The 17,425-nt window shown below is 40.3% G+C and overlaps 1 protein-coding gene across 4 annotated transcripts in view; it reads left to right on the top strand.

Moving 5' to 3' along the window:
- The window catches only part of Pde8 (phosphodiesterase 8), a 347,707-nt gene that overhangs the window by 203,875 nt on the left and 126,407 nt on the right, over positions 1–17,425 (top strand). For all 4 annotated transcript variants that reach the window (XM_019059152.2, XM_019059151.2, XM_019059153.2 and 1 more), the window contains exons 4-5: positions 8,242–8,361; positions 10,519–10,587. In XM_019059152.2, the coding sequence (XP_018914697.2) occupies positions 8,242–8,361; positions 10,519–10,587 (189 nt within the window). The remainder of the gene's footprint in view (positions 1–8,241; positions 8,362–10,518; positions 10,588–17,425) is intronic.

Here is a 17,425-nt window from a genome sequence, read left to right as displayed (position 1 = left end):
AAATCCACGGCGGCATTATTCCGAAATTAGGAGCCCAAACAAACGTAACCGAGAACAAAGGGACGGCTGAGTCCCGCTTTCGGCGCGCGGCACAGCTAGGCGATTGTCCCACCGGGGTGTCGCCCCCCCCCCTCCCCCACGCTTTCACCACCCTCCCCCGGTTGAACGAACTAAAATGTAGCCCCCCCCCCCTTGGCCCCCGAAAACCGTAACGACTCCCCACAGATCCTACCGTCGCACCGACACGGTATCCCCGTGTGACAATTAATCGCCCGAAATTTTTCATGCCCCCCACCCCCGCCCGGGCTCCGTGCTTCCCGCCGCGAAGGGATTATATTTGCTCCGATTAGCTCTGTCGCACAGTGGATCGAGCCAATGGGAGAGGTCGGACGTGACATGTTTAACTGAAGTTGCAAATTTTGATGTTCCATCCGTCAAATTTTAAAATTTCAGGGATGCTTTGATAAGAAAATCTCACGAAGAAACCAATGAAACCACTTTTACGACCTAAATGTTTGGTAGGAATGGAGTTATAAGCTTTCAAAGTTTCTAAATTTTGTCCGACCTCTCCCATTGACTGGATCCACCGTCAGGGTGTCTACAAGTCCGGAATTTCCGGAAAGTCCGAAAATAGTACCGATTTTTTAAGGGCGGTCCGGTAGTACTGAAAAAGTGCGGAAAGTGCGGAAGAAGGTTCGGAATTTCACTCATTTTTGTCGCAATTTGAGCGAGAAATTCAAATTTTTGAATTTTTTTGAATTTCGTCAAGTGGAAGTACTTATGAAGGGAGTCAAAAGCTTTTAAAGTTTTCAAATTTTGTCCGATTTCCCTCATCGACTCGATTCACCGTGTGTCGTCCTAAGAGAGAGCACCGCGTGAGCATCCGGAAGGTCGTAAGTTCTTCTAATAAAATGAGAAATTTTTGAAACATTTGTGAGTAATTTTCCTTGAAATTTTCGTAGGATTTTTTCATCGCTTTAATGAAGTTTGTCTGAAAATTTTAACGAAGAATATTTGCAACTCTTCTCTGAGATACTTCTTCCATCTGGGGCAATTTGACAACGTTCAAATTCTCAAACTGTGTTCTTCCATCCAGCGGCAGAGCTGTTCCTGTTCCTGTCCTCGAGGAATTCAGGGTTGGAGTCAGTAGCGTGGCGTGCTTTGCGATTTATTGATTGATCTCCTTATAAACCTATGGAAAATGATAGATAAACAAGGTGCTCACCAAGAATAACAATCGATGCTTTATCTCAGCTTCAAATGAGGAGATATCGATGTATTCGACATTCATGCCTCGCATGAATTTTCGCACCCCCGTGCAATTCAAGAACTTTAATTTGGAGATACGTTTTAAATTCCGAACTATCATATTCATTTTGCGATATTTTCGGGTTATGCTGAAACTTTACGTTACCTATGTAAATTTACTCTTTCAGTTTAAAGTATAAATTATTCCTAAAACTAGCAATACCGTTGGCAGACACTTCCTGAAGGGGTGAGTGCCAGAATTGCTTAACAGCATTGCAACGTCCCCCCCCCCCCCCCTCACTCTTCCACTTGAGCGTTACGTAATTTCGGAACGGCCCTTTTTCTCTTGTTTTTAAGCCATGTAATGCAGAATTAACATAGATAAACAATTTTACGAAGCAGCTCGAGACAACGGAAACAGGAGAAAAGTAAGGGGAAAAACGAGAAACAAGGATAAACTATGACAGCAAAAAACTCGAGACGTTTCGATTCAAAACTGAGTCAATTTCAGTCGGAAAATAAGCTAAACATTAAACAAAAAAATGTAAGAAAACCCTGAATCCTACAAGTTGGTGGCCGCTATCCGAAAAAAACTAACCTTTTTTTATTGTTGTATTTTCGCCTTGTGTCCCGTTTTTCCCCCCTGTTTTTCTTCTGCATAATTAACTATTCTAGGTAATTATTTCATTTTCCCCCACCTTAAGGTCCCCTTCGCCTGCCTCCGCGGCAATTTTTCCGCGAGTCGACAACGTCGCGGTGTACAAACTGACGTCGGGTAAATATTTGGCCGTGGCGAAACGTCAAAGCCTCGGGCCAACGCGTCGCCCTTTCCGCCGCCATAGCCGCCGTCCGGTGCGAAGGAGGGGTGGGGGTGCACTTGAAAAATCGTCTCTCGGTCACCACCCCGCGGTGACGATATTTTCACCGCTGACCGTTGACTCCGACCCACCCTTGTCGAACCTCCCTCGAAAATCCCCTTTTCTACCCCCGCTTCCGGGGCATTATCCGCGGAATGGCAACGCTGCGACGGGCGTCGGAGGGGTGGGCCGGCGGCCACGTGTTGAATACGCCGCCTCGCGCCACGACAAACGATTGTCAGACGTCACTGCGAGAATTACCCGCGGGTGATACGGCTAAAAATGGCGAATTTCAGGGCCGGTAAATCCTCGGATTAAGATCCGACGTATCCCCGAAGGGCCCCAGGGCCGTATTTAGTCCGTCCTCTATTGGCTCGTATTCTTAGGGGAGGCTAAGTACGGTTTATTTAATAAACGAGATTTTTGACCAATCGTCGTGACCTAAAAAACGTGCTTTTTTCAGCTTTGGGCAATTGGTTTTAAATAGCGAATTAAATCAAGCCATTTTTATTGAAACGTTGATTATTGATTTCATCACTGAATATCGACGGTGAAACTATCAGAACACATCTCGATTTGCGACGATGCAGACTTCCTGTCATACTTTAATTTTTAAATGGGGAACTACTCAACTTCAATTCTTGAAAACGTCCGTGATTTTCCCTCTCGGTGCGAGAAAAAAATTGTGAAAACTCCAAGGAATGATACTTAATTGCACTTCTTTAAAAGAATAAAATGAGAGCGGAGATTTTTAGACACGAGATCCGTGGTCCGGTAGTTTCACCGTCGATATAGTCAGCTTCCGGCCAATGTATAACAAGCGCAATGCAACGTTTCAAAATTTCCTCCGCCACTTTATTTTTTTACAGAAAAATTGTTGGTTGAATCTGTTTGAAAATTTCACTGAATTTTATCGGCAGCATAGAGAAAATTTAGTGAAATTTTCGGATAGCTTCGTTGAAACATTTCTCTGTAGAAAAATCAAACATTTTCCAAGGGATGGCATCGATATTAATCTCAATAAAACGTAGTTGTGTTGAAAGAAACTATACAAAAATGAATAAAAGAGGAGATAAAATCAAGAAGCACGCAATCTTTAGTTTTAACACATTTGTACGTTGATCCTTTAGCGTCAAATACGTTCAATTTTGAGCATTCAGTTGCGTGCACACTACGCTGCAGCACAGTAAAAGCACAAAATATAAAATAAACAATTAAAAAGCTTTGAAAAAAAAAGCTTTGAAAATAATTAAATTTGACACAGAGCCACCTTAATATTTACAAAACACTCATTATATTTTCCTTTAATACATATTTTTTTTCCATCAATTTTAATAAGAATAATCCATGCAGAGTGGTCAAACATTTCAAAATCATGAGTTGAAAAACGCTGACTCCGCGAGTTGAAATGTTAGAGCCAAACACAGAGCGGAGCGGTGCGCTGGCGTGCTGCCAGCGCGACATGCATACTGGCGCCTACAAACCTAACAGGGATACTTCACGCATTGCGCAATGCGTGAAGTATCCCTGTTAGGTTTGTAGGCGCCAATGAGCGTGTCGCGCTGATCGCCCTCGTCCTCCGCGCGCCGCGGAGTGCCATGGCGAGTGCAGGCTTCCTGTCATACTTTAATTTTTGTACGGGTAACTACTCAACGTCAATTCTTGAAAACGTCCGTGATTTTTCTTCTCAGTGCGAGAAAAATGTCGTGGAAACTCCAAGGAATGAGACTAAATTGTACTCCTTTAAAAGAATGAAATGAGAGCGGAGATTTTTAGACACCGCAAACGAGATACGTTGTCCGGTAGTTTCACCGTCGATATAGTCAGCTTCCGGCCAAAGTAAAACAAGCGCCATGCGACGTTTCAAAATTTCCGCCGCCACTTAATTTTTTTTACAGAAAAATTGTTGGTTGAATATGTTTGAAAATTTCACTGAATTTTATCGGCAGCGCTAAGAAAATTCCGCGAAATTTAAGGATAGCTTCGTTGAAAAATTTCTCTGTAGAAAAATAAAACAGCGAAGGAAATTTTTAAAATTCGCATGGCGCTTGTAATACTTAGGCCGGAAGGTACGTGTATAAACCAGGGGGTTACGCCCCTTAGCCGCTACGCGGCCAAACCCCCAGGAGGTGTTTCACGCTCTTTAATATCTGCTTTGCGGGTCCCTGAGTTAATCTAAATAGACAAGCTCATCTACAGGGACTATCTCTTTTCGGTTTTCCGGTCGAATGTCCTCCTTCACCAGTATATCATCATTTAAAGCTTATATGGTTGTTTTGCGTCAGAGCGGATGGGAAAATTTTTTTCCCAAATGTCTCGAGGCCGCATTTTCACCTATTTTTTGCCGCTTCCCGTGTCAAAATAGTAGACAAAAAGCTGACAGGCTGTCCTGGAAATAGGCTCAATCCATTCTCATTCCTGGAATGGCGCCATTACTATTAGAAAAAGGTCAAGTTTGTTATTCCTCTTTTTCAGTGGAACTAAAATAACTCCTGTCAGCTTAATTCGGTACATGGTTCGTGCACTTTACGTGAAATACTCCGAGAGCTTACGCAAGGGAATTAAGCGTTATCTTTACTTTGATACTCATCACCTTTCCGCGCTATGGAAAGGTTTACGCTCAAACATAGCGAAAGCCTTTTCCTGTCCCGTTGAGGATACCCTTTAACAGGAAGGTTCCCGCGGGATCACGCTTACGACTGGCAGTGGCTGGGCGTGAATCATCGATTATTATATCGATCTTTCCCCATTTGAAGTTGTGGTAAAGAATCGATTATTAAGGTGTCCGTTGCGAACACCCTCTTTATCGATCCTTTTCCGTAGGTTTAATTGGCACATCGGTCGATATATCGCAAAGCACGCGACGCCACTGACGACTAGATTCCGACGCGACGGTGAGAGAGTTTAAAATATAGCTCGGTTTATCTTTTGCTGTTAGCTCGATCCTCAATTGTACGTATTTCTGCCAAAAAGAACTATGCGCATCCCGCCCAACACGGAAATATTTTAAAAATATTGCTGAAATATTGTCAAAAACATTTTAACAATATTTTAACAATATCGAAATAATATTGCTGCAATAGTTTGTTGTCCGCCCCCCTGACAATATTGCAGCAATATTGTCAAGGTAATATTGATAATATATTTTAAAAATATTTACTTGCGATGAGGTTATCATATTCCATATCCGTGTGCGCGCACTCTAGGAGACGTCTTTGGTACTAATTTTCTTTCTAATGTACACATGCGTCCAGGTTGTGGATCGTAGAGTTGTTACTGACCTTAAAATCCGCGCCGTCCTAGTCGGGATTAGAACCCACGCCTCGGGGTGGAGTTGATATCCGAAGTCCAGTACTTTACCACCAGACCAGCCAGGCTTGATGTAGATGGGCCCGTAAATTCAATCTCTTAACTATCGCAGGCCTCTGAGTCCGTAATATGTTTGTTTATTGACGGATTCTTATAATATTTTACCAGAATTTATTATTTATTATTTATTTATTATTTTTTATTTCATCCTGTAATTTGTGTTTCAAATTCTTTATTAATTGTACTCAACATATTCCTATTCATGTATTACAAATTTTCGTTTTTTTTAACTCTCTCTCATTTTTTTCTTTACCAAATTACTGTTTTTTATAATTGCGTCTTTTTCCAGTTTTAATTATTTGAGCTTTTTCCTAGTTTGAATTTATGTCGATGTATTTATGTTATGTTATTTATTTTTTTCCCTTCTTTTTGTCTTTTCTTCCCCCCCCCCCCCTTTCTTTTTTCTAGCGATTGATTTTAGTAAGTTCCGCAAAATAATTGGTAAACAGAGCAAAACCATACGCTAATTTGGCAAACATTTTGAAAATCTAGCAAAAATTTTAGCCATAATAGCATAAACTAGTAATGTTAATTTCGCAAAAGTATAGTGCCATTTTCGCACAATAAAATTACCACTTTTGCAAATTGTTTTGTCGTTCTCGCCACGAGGGTGGGCATTTTAGCAAAAAAAGCAAATTGCAGAAATCGCAAACCATTTTTTGCCATTTTAGCAATTAATTTTTAAATATTACAAAAATATTTATAAAATATTTTTAACATAATATTAAACAAATATTTTTAAACTAATATTTCTAAAATAATTTTAAAATATTTTGTAAATATATTTTACAAACTGTTTTAAAAGTAATTACATAAATATATTTTGTAAATATATTTAAAACATTTTTATAAATATATTGTTACAATATTGTCATGAAATATTTTAGCAATATTGTCAACATATTTCTGCAGTGTATTTAAGGAAATATTTACATGACAATATTGTTTCAATATTGACAATATTGCTGCAATATTGCTGCAATATTTCGTGTTGGGCGGGATTATGAAGTGAGCCCTGTTATGCATGTATTCTTATGGGTCTCAGGGCTCATGTCTTCATTCGCATAGTTCCGTTTGGCAGAAATACGTCCAATTTGTTCGAGAGTCGATTGGGAATTGCTTCGGAGTCCGATCACGTATAATTTGAGTTCGGAAGTATATAAGGAAAATACTGAAATGTTAATTCAGTAGCCCTCGACGAATAGGGTCAGAAAGGTTGCAAAAGGCACGATAAAAATATGCAAACTCTACGGGCTGTGTTTGCGCAAGAGAAACTTGAACTTGTTTAACTTATCCGAAAACGACTTATCTTCCTTTGATTTCCCTCAGACCTTGGATCAGATCCTGGACGAGTAAGATGGAAGAGTTGGTATCTGTTTGACAGTGGCGCGGCGTGAATTGCGATATATCGATTGTTATGCCATTTAAACCTATGTTAAAGAATCAATTATTAAGGTGTTCGCTGCGAACACCCTATTTATCGATCCTTTTCCATAGGTTTAAATGGCATAACAATCGATATATCGTAATTCGCGCCACGCCACTGCTGGTTGAGTAATACCGTCCGTAAGAAATACAGCGAAATACGGAGTCGTTAGTTTAACCGAACACAATGTCCCTGAAGTAATACCGGATCGAGTGAACTGCTCATCCGTATTTCATATCCCTGAAGAGTTACGAGTAATTCAAACAGGCTAGTGCTATGAAGTTTTCTATGTTATTACATAGAAACCTTGAACATTTTTTTGTTTGCATTTTGACCGCGGGTCTAGCAGGAAGGAACCAAGCCACATTGTTTTTTGCCAATTAACTGGGCAATTTAATTGTTTACAAGAGAACGTTTGTGAGGATTACTTTGAAAATTTTACGTAATTTTCTTCGTATTATGTAGAAAATTTACTGTTTTAACCAAAATCCGCACAACCGTTTCCATTTAAAAATTCAAATTGCACAATTTGGCAATAGCTGATGTGACTTGGTCTCTTTCTGCTAAACGCGGTCCAATTAGCCTTCCGTCATGATGGGGGACGTTTTCAGAGCGTAACCCAAGTCTGAGCAACTATTCGAACACGGGCGTCGGGGGGTTGCATATTTCATTTTTGAAGGAGTTTTGTTTGCGCAGCATTGCATGCATGCTCCATAACCAACCATTACCCACGGTTTAACAGAAACACTGATTAATCTCATAGTTGATGTATCTTATCTCTAAGAGATGTCTATTTTTAATAACTGGGAGGTCCACCCCCAGGCCAACGAGCGGCCCAACCTCATGCCGATGATTAACTCCGTTAAATGATTTCAGAATTAAACACTGGAAAAAATTCTCTCGGATCCAGAGTCCAGACTCTTAAAAAATTTGACAAGAAAAATTACCCTTGATTCAATCGGAATTTAGCTTGAATCAAAAGAAAATCCCCTTGATTTATAAGGTTTGTCTGTCGATTCCAGCAAAAATCCGATTGAATCAAGAGCCTTTTTTCTTGTCAACTTTTTCAAGAGTCTCGACTCCAGATCCAAGAGACATTTTTTGTCCTGTGAACTTTACGTAAAACAAATGTTACTACAAAATGCAATGCTGATGTATAGTAAATGTATTACCAACTGCATAATTAATGAAACTGAATTTTCCCCTAATATTGATAACTTCACATTAGATAATATTTACAATTGTCCCTCTTACCGTTTGAAAACATACATCCAATGTGCGTGAACTTTGTAAAGTGACGATCAGCTTTTATCACCAAAAAAAAAATCTTTCTGTGTCCAGGCTTCAGAGCAACAAAAGCAGTGTTGGGGGTGCTGCGCTGGTTGTCCACTTCTCAGATCCAGCCCGAGTCAACGACGGCACAACAACACATCTCTTAAGGTTCAAGCCTCCAAAGAAAACGTGAGTTCACAAATCAGAATCTAAAATTGATTTCAATACCAACTTTCTTCTCTGACGAGGTCCTTTCATTTTGAGACTGTGCTTTGTGCAATAAATTCTTTTTTATGCAACTAAAATGGTGGCACGACGATTTGGAATCCTTATCGTCCGTTATACCTACAGCCCGTATCACACAATCAAAGAAGAGCCCTTAAAAGACTCTATGATGGCACTTTTGACTGTTAGCCTCTCAAAAATCGTCCTGTCGACTATCTTTGAAGGTCACCGACGTGTTTGGGACACACCATGAATCACATCTAGAATTTTTCAAGAAATTTCAGGCAGAACTGGCTGAGTAATTAAAGAATTAGTGTCAACTACAGAGCTTTTCTTTGATCGTGCGTTACAGGTTTCTCACTACGGTGCGGTGTTTCAACATTTTCGTCTTTTTTTATATTTTCAAGGAATACGTCAAGAGTGCTTGAGGAGGTGAGTCAAATCAAACATTGCCAAAACCGTGCAAGTTTTAGCTTTGCTTGATCGAGAAGGGAGTCGAGTCTCATCCCACAAAATTACTCATGCTTTGAATGGATCACGTTCAAAATGTAGCAAGGGGGATACAATTTTAAATGTTCAATTAATTATTAAGTAAACTGCGTCTAAGAATATTTAGAACTTGTGAATTTCGGATATTACGCCGGATTTGACCTACCTTATTCCTCTAAGCTTATCTCATTACAAATCCTATCCATGTGAGAGGCTTGGAGGACAAGGCACACAAGTGCAGTTTTTGCTATTTCGAGAAACACGAGTTTGAAGTTTCGAAATTACATAGATCCTTATGGCGGAAAGAAAGTTCAAAATGACTTTTTGATGCTTCAAAGTTGGAATTTGGGAGCGAATTTTTCACAGAATATGCAGTAAGACTAGTTTTACGTGAAATCATTAATATTTCAATTTTTTTCGCCTGCACTTTGTCCTCCAAGCCTCTCATATGAAATTTGCGGGGGACATTCCCATCCCATTCGGCAATTTCCCTTGAATTTCGATGATTGTTCCATCTTCAACCATGAGTTGTTAAAAATTCCGCCGTAAAAGTTAGAATTCATCAATTAATGAAGCGGATCATATCGTCTCTCCCATGACGTTAGTTCGTACTTCTATCTCTAGAAGAGCCGCAGAATGCACCTAGAGATACGAGAAGAACAAGACTTACAAGGAAAGCAAAGTACACCCCTACGTTAAAAGAGTGTAACCCAAGTCTGAGCAACTATTCGAACACGGGCGTTAGGAGGTTGCATACTTCATTTTTTGAAGGAAATTTGATGTGTGATCGGACTTCATCCGAAGACATCATATGATCCTCTAATTCTGAAAACGGGCATGTTGCAAACCTCAGCTAGAGCAAAAAGAAAAGTTCGTCTCTCATTGAAAATGGATCAAACATCGCCGTGACCGCATCGGAAAAGTCTAAAATACACTCCTGACTTCATAATCTGCGCAAGAAATATGTGTTTTTTTAAGCTTCTCACTTTAAAAAAGATACGACGGAAAAGGAGAACATATTCTAAGAGGAGACCCCTAAAGGAGACCTTTCATCCAACCCTTGCGTACTAGGATGCTACACAATATTCAGCATTGCCGACGCTTCCGCGCGGTAATCATGAAAAAACACCGCACGATCATTATCAACGCAAGGACTTTGTAAATATAATCACGCCGGTTGATAAAATCCCGTCTCGTAACGTGCGTTATGGTGGGTTGGCGTCGGCCATATCAAATGTTGCGCAGCATCCTAGTGCACAAGGGTTGGATGGAACGACTCTTCTTACGAAACTTTTACCTGTGCGGTAGTATCATTTCTGGAGTGAAAAGCTCATAAAAACGTAAATTGCTTACGCAGATTGTGAAATTAGAAGTTTATTTCAGACTTTCTCGATGGGCTCATCGTAATTTTCGAGCTATTTTCTAAAAGTTGTAACTCCTCTTTTTGCTTTAGTCGAATTTTGAACAGGCCCATTGTATTGGTTTTGACAACATAGATTAATTGTATGCTTGTAGAAACTGCAAGGTTTGCATATCTGTTTGAGAAACTATAGATTACAAGTTTTATTAATTAATTTATCATGAGCTGGACAGTAATTTTTTTACCATAAGCCTTATTTTATCTGATTGCAGATAGTCGAAGATGAAGGAAATAAAATAGATTCACAGTCAATAGTTATCGATAATTTCAACACATTAACGGTAAGTAAAACTATCAAACATCATACCCCGTCTCCTCAGCATCCTAATTTTTTAATTCGAGCGATCCAATTATGTAGTGAGCTCCGGATTTTCCAAACGGTCAACCTCAAACATGGCGGAATTCTTAAAAGTGGAGGAAACCGGAAAAAAGCCAGTAAAATTACGCTCAACTGCAAAAATTCAGTAGAATATCAGAAATTTTTGACGGTAAGCGTTGAATTTTCTTGGTCTGCAGCCAAAACTTTTGAATGGCTCTCGTCAAAATCATGCACTCTATTGGAAGGGCTCAAACTTTGCACCGATATATCTCGTGAAAGACTTGTCCATTCCCAATTTCTTCAAGAAGTAAGAGGAAGATCATAATAATTAACTAATCCTAATGAAATGTCATAGAAAATGTCGACACTGCACACTTGCTTATACAATTAAAAATAGCTGTGAAGAAAGTGATAGAGAAAGAATTCTCCTATTGCGGCATCCTTCGAATCCTTTAAAATTATACCGCGGATCCTTGGAAGTGCTCGCCAATTTTCCAGAATTCGTTGAAACTCCTAAATGTTACTAATTTTAATTCCTCAAAATACCCTCGAAAGTCCTTGCTCTTGATTTTAAGAAGCTATCATAAACCCTACGCCACTTCGAAAATTTTAATATTCAATGGAAGTTGGAAAAACTTACCACGCGCTACTTACTTCCGAGCGCCTCGTCTAACCTCTAACGTAAAGGGTGATTCAAAAATCTGACTTTGCCGTTCGAAAGAGAAACGACGTAAGAACATTCGAATGTCGCGAAATTTAAATTGATAAAAAAATTATTCCGGAAGAAAGTTACGTATATTTTTCATCAAAATGTTCAGGTGTTTTAGATTAAATTGATTAAAGTTGTCCGAAAAATTGGAAAAATGATATGAACAAATTCTTCAATGAATTCTTATTTTATTGAGTGAAATTTGGGATCGCCTAAAGATTACAAGGACCAATCCCTGTCACTTTTGAGCAAATTGAGATGGAGACTTGAGCTATTGTAAGTGCTCTTAGGTCAAAGGAAACGACTTTTAGGATCCTCTATTTGTGCGGACCTCTCCGAAAAAGGGCAAGATCCCTGAGGTTCATGGAGATAGTCCGGGACTTTTGAATCACCCTGTATACTCGTACTCTCATCCCCAAACTTTTAAACTAAATAAGGTCGTCAGTGCAAGGTTTCGGAAACTCTCCGTCTCTTTTCGCGCCGCAAAAGTAGAACCACGCACCTCTTAAATTGAACATCACCGCCGAGCTAAAGGAAAACGCCGTCATGAACATTTGGATGTTGCCAAATTTTTCTCCAAACACCATTTATTGTTTAAGGAATTCGTGTATATTTTTTCCCTGAAATTTTCAGAAACGGTAGACTAAATTGCAAATTAAATTATCCGAAGATTTTTATTTATTTATTTTTTTTTATTTATTTATTTATTTATTTATTTATTTTTTTTTGTAGCTCTACTGGGAGAAAAAGTGGCGAATCTTATCGAAGATATGACAATTTAAGCATCTTGTTCCACCGAATGTGAGAAATCAAAATCGGGGATTTCGACTTCCATCTGTTTCGCGCTACTACCCCACAAGGGGTCTACTACCCAACAAGGGGTTATCCGAAGAATTGAAAGAACAATATCTGCGAATTTCCTCGAAAATTCGTATTTTATCTGAAGAAATTCAGCAACTTCAGAGGTTCATACGGCGTTTTTCCTCAGCACGGCAGAGCAGATGTTCGGGATGTGGTCCCGAAGTTTCGAGCTCTGAAGCTTGAAGTTGCGAGGCGCGCGTGGCTCCGGAAGCCATGAACTCGCCGCTTTATTAAGAGAAAACCACTAGAATCCGGGCCACCTCATCAACTGACAACCCCGACGGGGAATGGAGAGACAGAAGGGGGGCAGTGCAATGTTTTAATTCCAAAGAAACACATTAATTCATCCCCGCGTCGCCCCTCTGCATGCGTTGCCAAATCGTCGAAGGATTTCGCCGCAAAATATCCGGAAAAATCGCAGTTTCCGGACGAAGAAACGTAGTTCGATTCCAAGGTTGTAAAATTGACTCAAACTATTTTATTTTTCATAAGAACGCACCTGTGAAATTTTTGTTCAAAATTTTTCTGATTTTTGCATGAGATTACAAGGAAAATTAGCGAAATTTTCAGTGAGAAAAGCCCATGATTTCCCTAGTAAAACTATAGCTCGCGAGGGGAAATATGGCAACATTGTAATGCAACTTTTCGACGGGCAATCGAAAAGTTAGGAGGCGACCTACATTTGGGGGCCCCTAGAAGGGGGTCTGGGGAAATTTTGAACATTTCACACTTTTTAAACGCAATTTTAAGCATTTTTTGGAATCCAATGCAAGAGTATCTGAACTTCAAAATAAACTATTCTTAGGATTTTTCGAGGACCCCTTCATCACGTCTGTGGCCTCAGGAGCCCACTACATTTCCCTGCATATTCTATATTATAAGCTTCAGGCGACCTTTTATGGCTCTTAGAGACACATTTTCAAGGATTTTGGGGTCTTGTAGTGACTGAAAAGGATTGGAAAATTACAACAATACGGGGAAAAAACGATGACTCGAAAAACAAAGCAAATACGCAAATTAGGAATAAGCTGCCTTTAAAGTGAAGCTTACCGCACATTTAACTCCATAAGCGAATGAGTTACGCGGATGAGTTGCGCAAGGTTCACCAGTGGCATCGTGTGCAACAGATTTATCCACCAAAACTTCTAAATCATCCCTTACTTTGTCCGTAATCTGACGTATCTCGATTTCCGCATAAGCCTCGAAAAGCATAGGTTCTAATCTAAAACAGGGATCACGTGGAAATTGAGACACACCCCTACGCCAGAGGAGCGACGATTTAAGCTTCAGCACTAATTCGCAACATCCCCATTTGCTGAAAAATTTGGCAGCGGACCCCCTCCCCCCGCGGTCTGCCCGCGCGGCACCGCGGAAAGATTAATGAGCCTAAAAGACAGATTACCGCCAACAGTCGGAAAGGTGAAATTTGTCCCTCGAAACCGGCGTTGCCACTCCACAGCGTGGTTCCGTCGACAACAGGGCCACCGGAGCGAAAAACGGGCGGCAAAATTGGCAACGCTGCGATATAACCCTTTTCCCCTCTTGTCCCTCGCGTGTGACTGCGGGATTTTGGCAAGGAATTCGTCGCTTGGCCGACAAAAGGACTTATCTACACATTGAGATGAGCCCGGTAAAGCATTGAGTTAAATGGACGACAGGGCTGATCGTAAAATGCAGTTACGCCTTTATGTCATTGGGGCGACGAATTGCTAGCGGCCCCAGCTTTGTTTCGCAAATCCGCGATGCGGGACGTGTGGGTTTTGCGCAGGGGATTTGTGTAATATGACACTATCTAATGGGTCTGTTGCACACGGGGGATGTACAGATAAATAAAAAGATTCTGTCGGGGTAGAATTGCACGAAAATAAGAACGAGCGCGTCGAAAAAGTTTGAAATCTGCGTCCAACCCTCGACGGGCCTCTCGACAAGGTACGAATTAAAGCACTGTGTAACATGTTTTTTCGTCGACATTTTAGGAGGGAAGCAAATTCTACAACTAGAAGCCTGGAAATCAACTCTCAAGCAGAAGCGGATCCAGCAATTTGGCAACACCGGGGTTTCTCTATCTAAACCTATGCTAAATAATCGATTCTTGTCGGAGCACTTGGCCCCTCCAAGAATCGATACATTTCCATCGGTTTAAAATGGAGAGAAGACAATGTTGCCAATTTACTGGATCCGCCAATTCTCTTAAGCAGCATACAAGTATTTAACATCAAACTCAGGGTTAAATTGCTAAATACAAATAACGTCATTTGTATAGTCTAACTTCCATTTAATCCGTGTTAAAAATACTTGCTAATATCTCGTTCCAGAGATTTGATTTCCGAAATTCTTGGTCTGTGAATAGTTTTCCCCGTAAGATTATGAAGAGAAACAAATTGACGTTTTTTCTTAGTGTCCGTAACTGCCATGATTTTCAGGTTGTAATAGTTACAGCCTCATAATTTTTTTTTTTGTCAAATTTTTCAATTTTTGCACTAATTTCATCAAAAATACTTGTAGTTTCACAGGCATGATTCTTTTTTTAAACAAAAAAATGCATTTTCCACTCGAAATATTTTGAAAATATGCTGCTATGAAGTGTTGACGTCACAACCGTCCCAGTAAAAAGATGGGAGGGAATGCCTGATAAAAAAAGGTAGTCGTGCTAAATTAAGACTAATACGGTAATTGAATAGTTAAACAAACTCTCGATTCAAAATAATAAAGTGGAATTTTTAGTTTTTTGGAGGTCAAATTGGACAGTTTTCGTAAAATTACCAATATGGGGTTCATGCCGACCAGCGACCGCACTGTGTTCGGCGCAATGCGTGAAGTATTCCAGCACTCTTGTAGGCGCTAATATGCTTTCCGCGCCGACCAGTGACCGCACTGTGAAAGGTGTAATGCGCGAAGTATTCCAGCACCCTTGTAGGTGCTAATATGCGCTCCGCGCCAACCAGCGACCGCACTGTGTGAGGTGCAATGCGTGAAGTATTCTTGCACTCTTGTAGGCGCTAATATGCTGGTTCAGACCTTGTCTTGTGGCTCTTTTAATTGCGTGGTCTATATCATGGATTTTCGAATTCTCCGCGATTGCGGGTACTTCCATCTTCGTCGTTGAACCAGTTTTGTCATAAGAGAGATGAAAGAAACCCCATCTTAATTAATATAGCCCTGCTTCAAAAAGAGGCAAAAGCAAATACTGTAAAATGGAACAAGTCGTACAGTGAGAGAAATTGGTGGCAGTTTACAATCACATGCCTTTGATCATTTTAGCATCGACTTGTGTCGAACATTTACGTGATCCCATTAACAGGAATCAACGTGGACCAACACAACACCAAAAATGTGTGTTATATGTGAGATACAGATAATTTACTCAGAGCCCCATTCATGAAGGCCTGCTGGATATTCGGAATTTTACACGTATCCATTCTCTCCCATTGGACTGATTCAGTGGTTACGTCATTAATGTAGATCGCAAAACTATGGATATCAAAGCAATCCAAGTGCTCAAGGTGGAACTATCGAATGTACCATGTATCAGATATCGAATTACGTAGACAATCAGCCCTTAAAGATACTTAAACAAGATCCCACCTGAAACAACCATACCACGTTCGAATCTGAGGCTATACCGAATTTTAAAAGCATAATACGCTACAATCAACCTGCTGGACTTGTACTATCATATTTCCATGTAAATGACGCTCCGCAAAACAGCGAAACTCGCAAAAACGAAAGTCGGCTCTAGAATTGGACCGTGTTAAGCAGAAAGAAACCAATCCTCATCGGCTTTTGCCTAATCTAGTCAGGCAATTTAATTTTTCAACTGAAAACAGTTGTGTGGATTTTTGTGCAAATCTCAATGAATTATCTGCATAGGATAAAGCAAATTCCTCAACATTTTCAAAGGAATCCACACAAACGTTCTCTTGTATAGAATTAAATTGCCCGGTAAATTTTGGCAATAACTGATGGGACTTGGTTCCTTTCTGCTGAACGCGGTTCAATTGGTGAATATTCCGTCACCCTTTTCCACAATCATATTCACGCGCAAATTCTCGATTGCAAAAGCACGGTAAGACCTTTGCCGCGAAAAGACAAAGCTCAGCGATACGGCGAACGGAAAACCCCGTCCGCATTTACATTTTCAGACAAAAGGCCGGTCCGTTGAACTCACGTATGAGCCTGGGTTATTGCGCTCGGTACTCAACCCTTGAGTAAGAACCGCATATCTGTTCGTTGAGTTTTCATTGGAGTTACGTGGTTTCTGCTTAGCAAGGGGGCTCGGGTGGTATTTTAAGGTAACCTTTTCGGCTGGCGCGATGACGTAGGAGCTCACACCCCTGGCGCGGAAAAACTGCCGACGAGGGATGTTGTTTTCCCGCGGAAAGTTGCGTATTATCGAACCACTCCCAGAAGTATCGGCCTCCGTCCCCAGGGACTGCGCTCCGACTTATCGGTTGGCGGACTTAGCCACAGTGTTGCCGATTTTAGTGGGTATTCAAGGAGGCAGGAAAGCATAGTTTGACCGCGTTGAGCAGAAAGGAACCAAACCATAACAGCTATAATCAAATTTAACGAGGCGATTTACTTTCTTACTGGAGAACATTTGTGCGGATTTCTTAGAAAACTTTAAAGCATGACACTAAGCATGGCACTAAGCAGAAAACTCTCTGAAATTTTCAGAATTTGCACAACTGTTTTCTTGTAAAAAATTAAATTGCCCGATAAATTTGGCAAAATCTGATGTGGCTTGGTTCCTTCCTGCTTAACACAATCTAATTTATCATGGAAACTAAAAATTACTCGGTAAAACAATTAAAGCCATTGTCACAGAAAATGTAACGTAGGCCGCTTTTGGCAAATTTAATTGGGCAATTTAATTTTTACATGAAAACGGTTAGGCGGATTTTTGTGCGAATTTCAGTGAATTCCCTGCTTAGTAAGAAGGAAATCCCTCATCATTTTTAAAGAAATCCACACTAATGCTCTCTGATGAAAAATTAAATTGCCCAGTTTAATTCGGCAATAGCTGATATGGGTTTGGAACCCTTCTGTTGAACGCGGTCCAATTCTAGTTGTGTAAACTTGAACGTCCGGTTGCAAAGTGGAATTACAAATCCTGGTTATGAGAACCAATATTTTTAATCACCAGATAATATAAAATAGACAGAGTTCACAGTGGTGAGGCGTGAATATTCGATTATCGATACTTGCCCATTTGGAGCTATGGTGAAAA

This window comes from Bemisia tabaci, chromosome 6 (assembly GCF_918797505.1).
Source record: "Bemisia tabaci chromosome 6, PGI_BMITA_v3".
In the NCBI taxonomy this organism is placed as follows: Eukaryota; Metazoa; Arthropoda; class Insecta; order Hemiptera; family Aleyrodidae; genus Bemisia; species Bemisia tabaci.
Note: the sequence above shows the minus strand (reverse complement) of the source record. Positions and strands in the feature narration are given on the sequence as shown.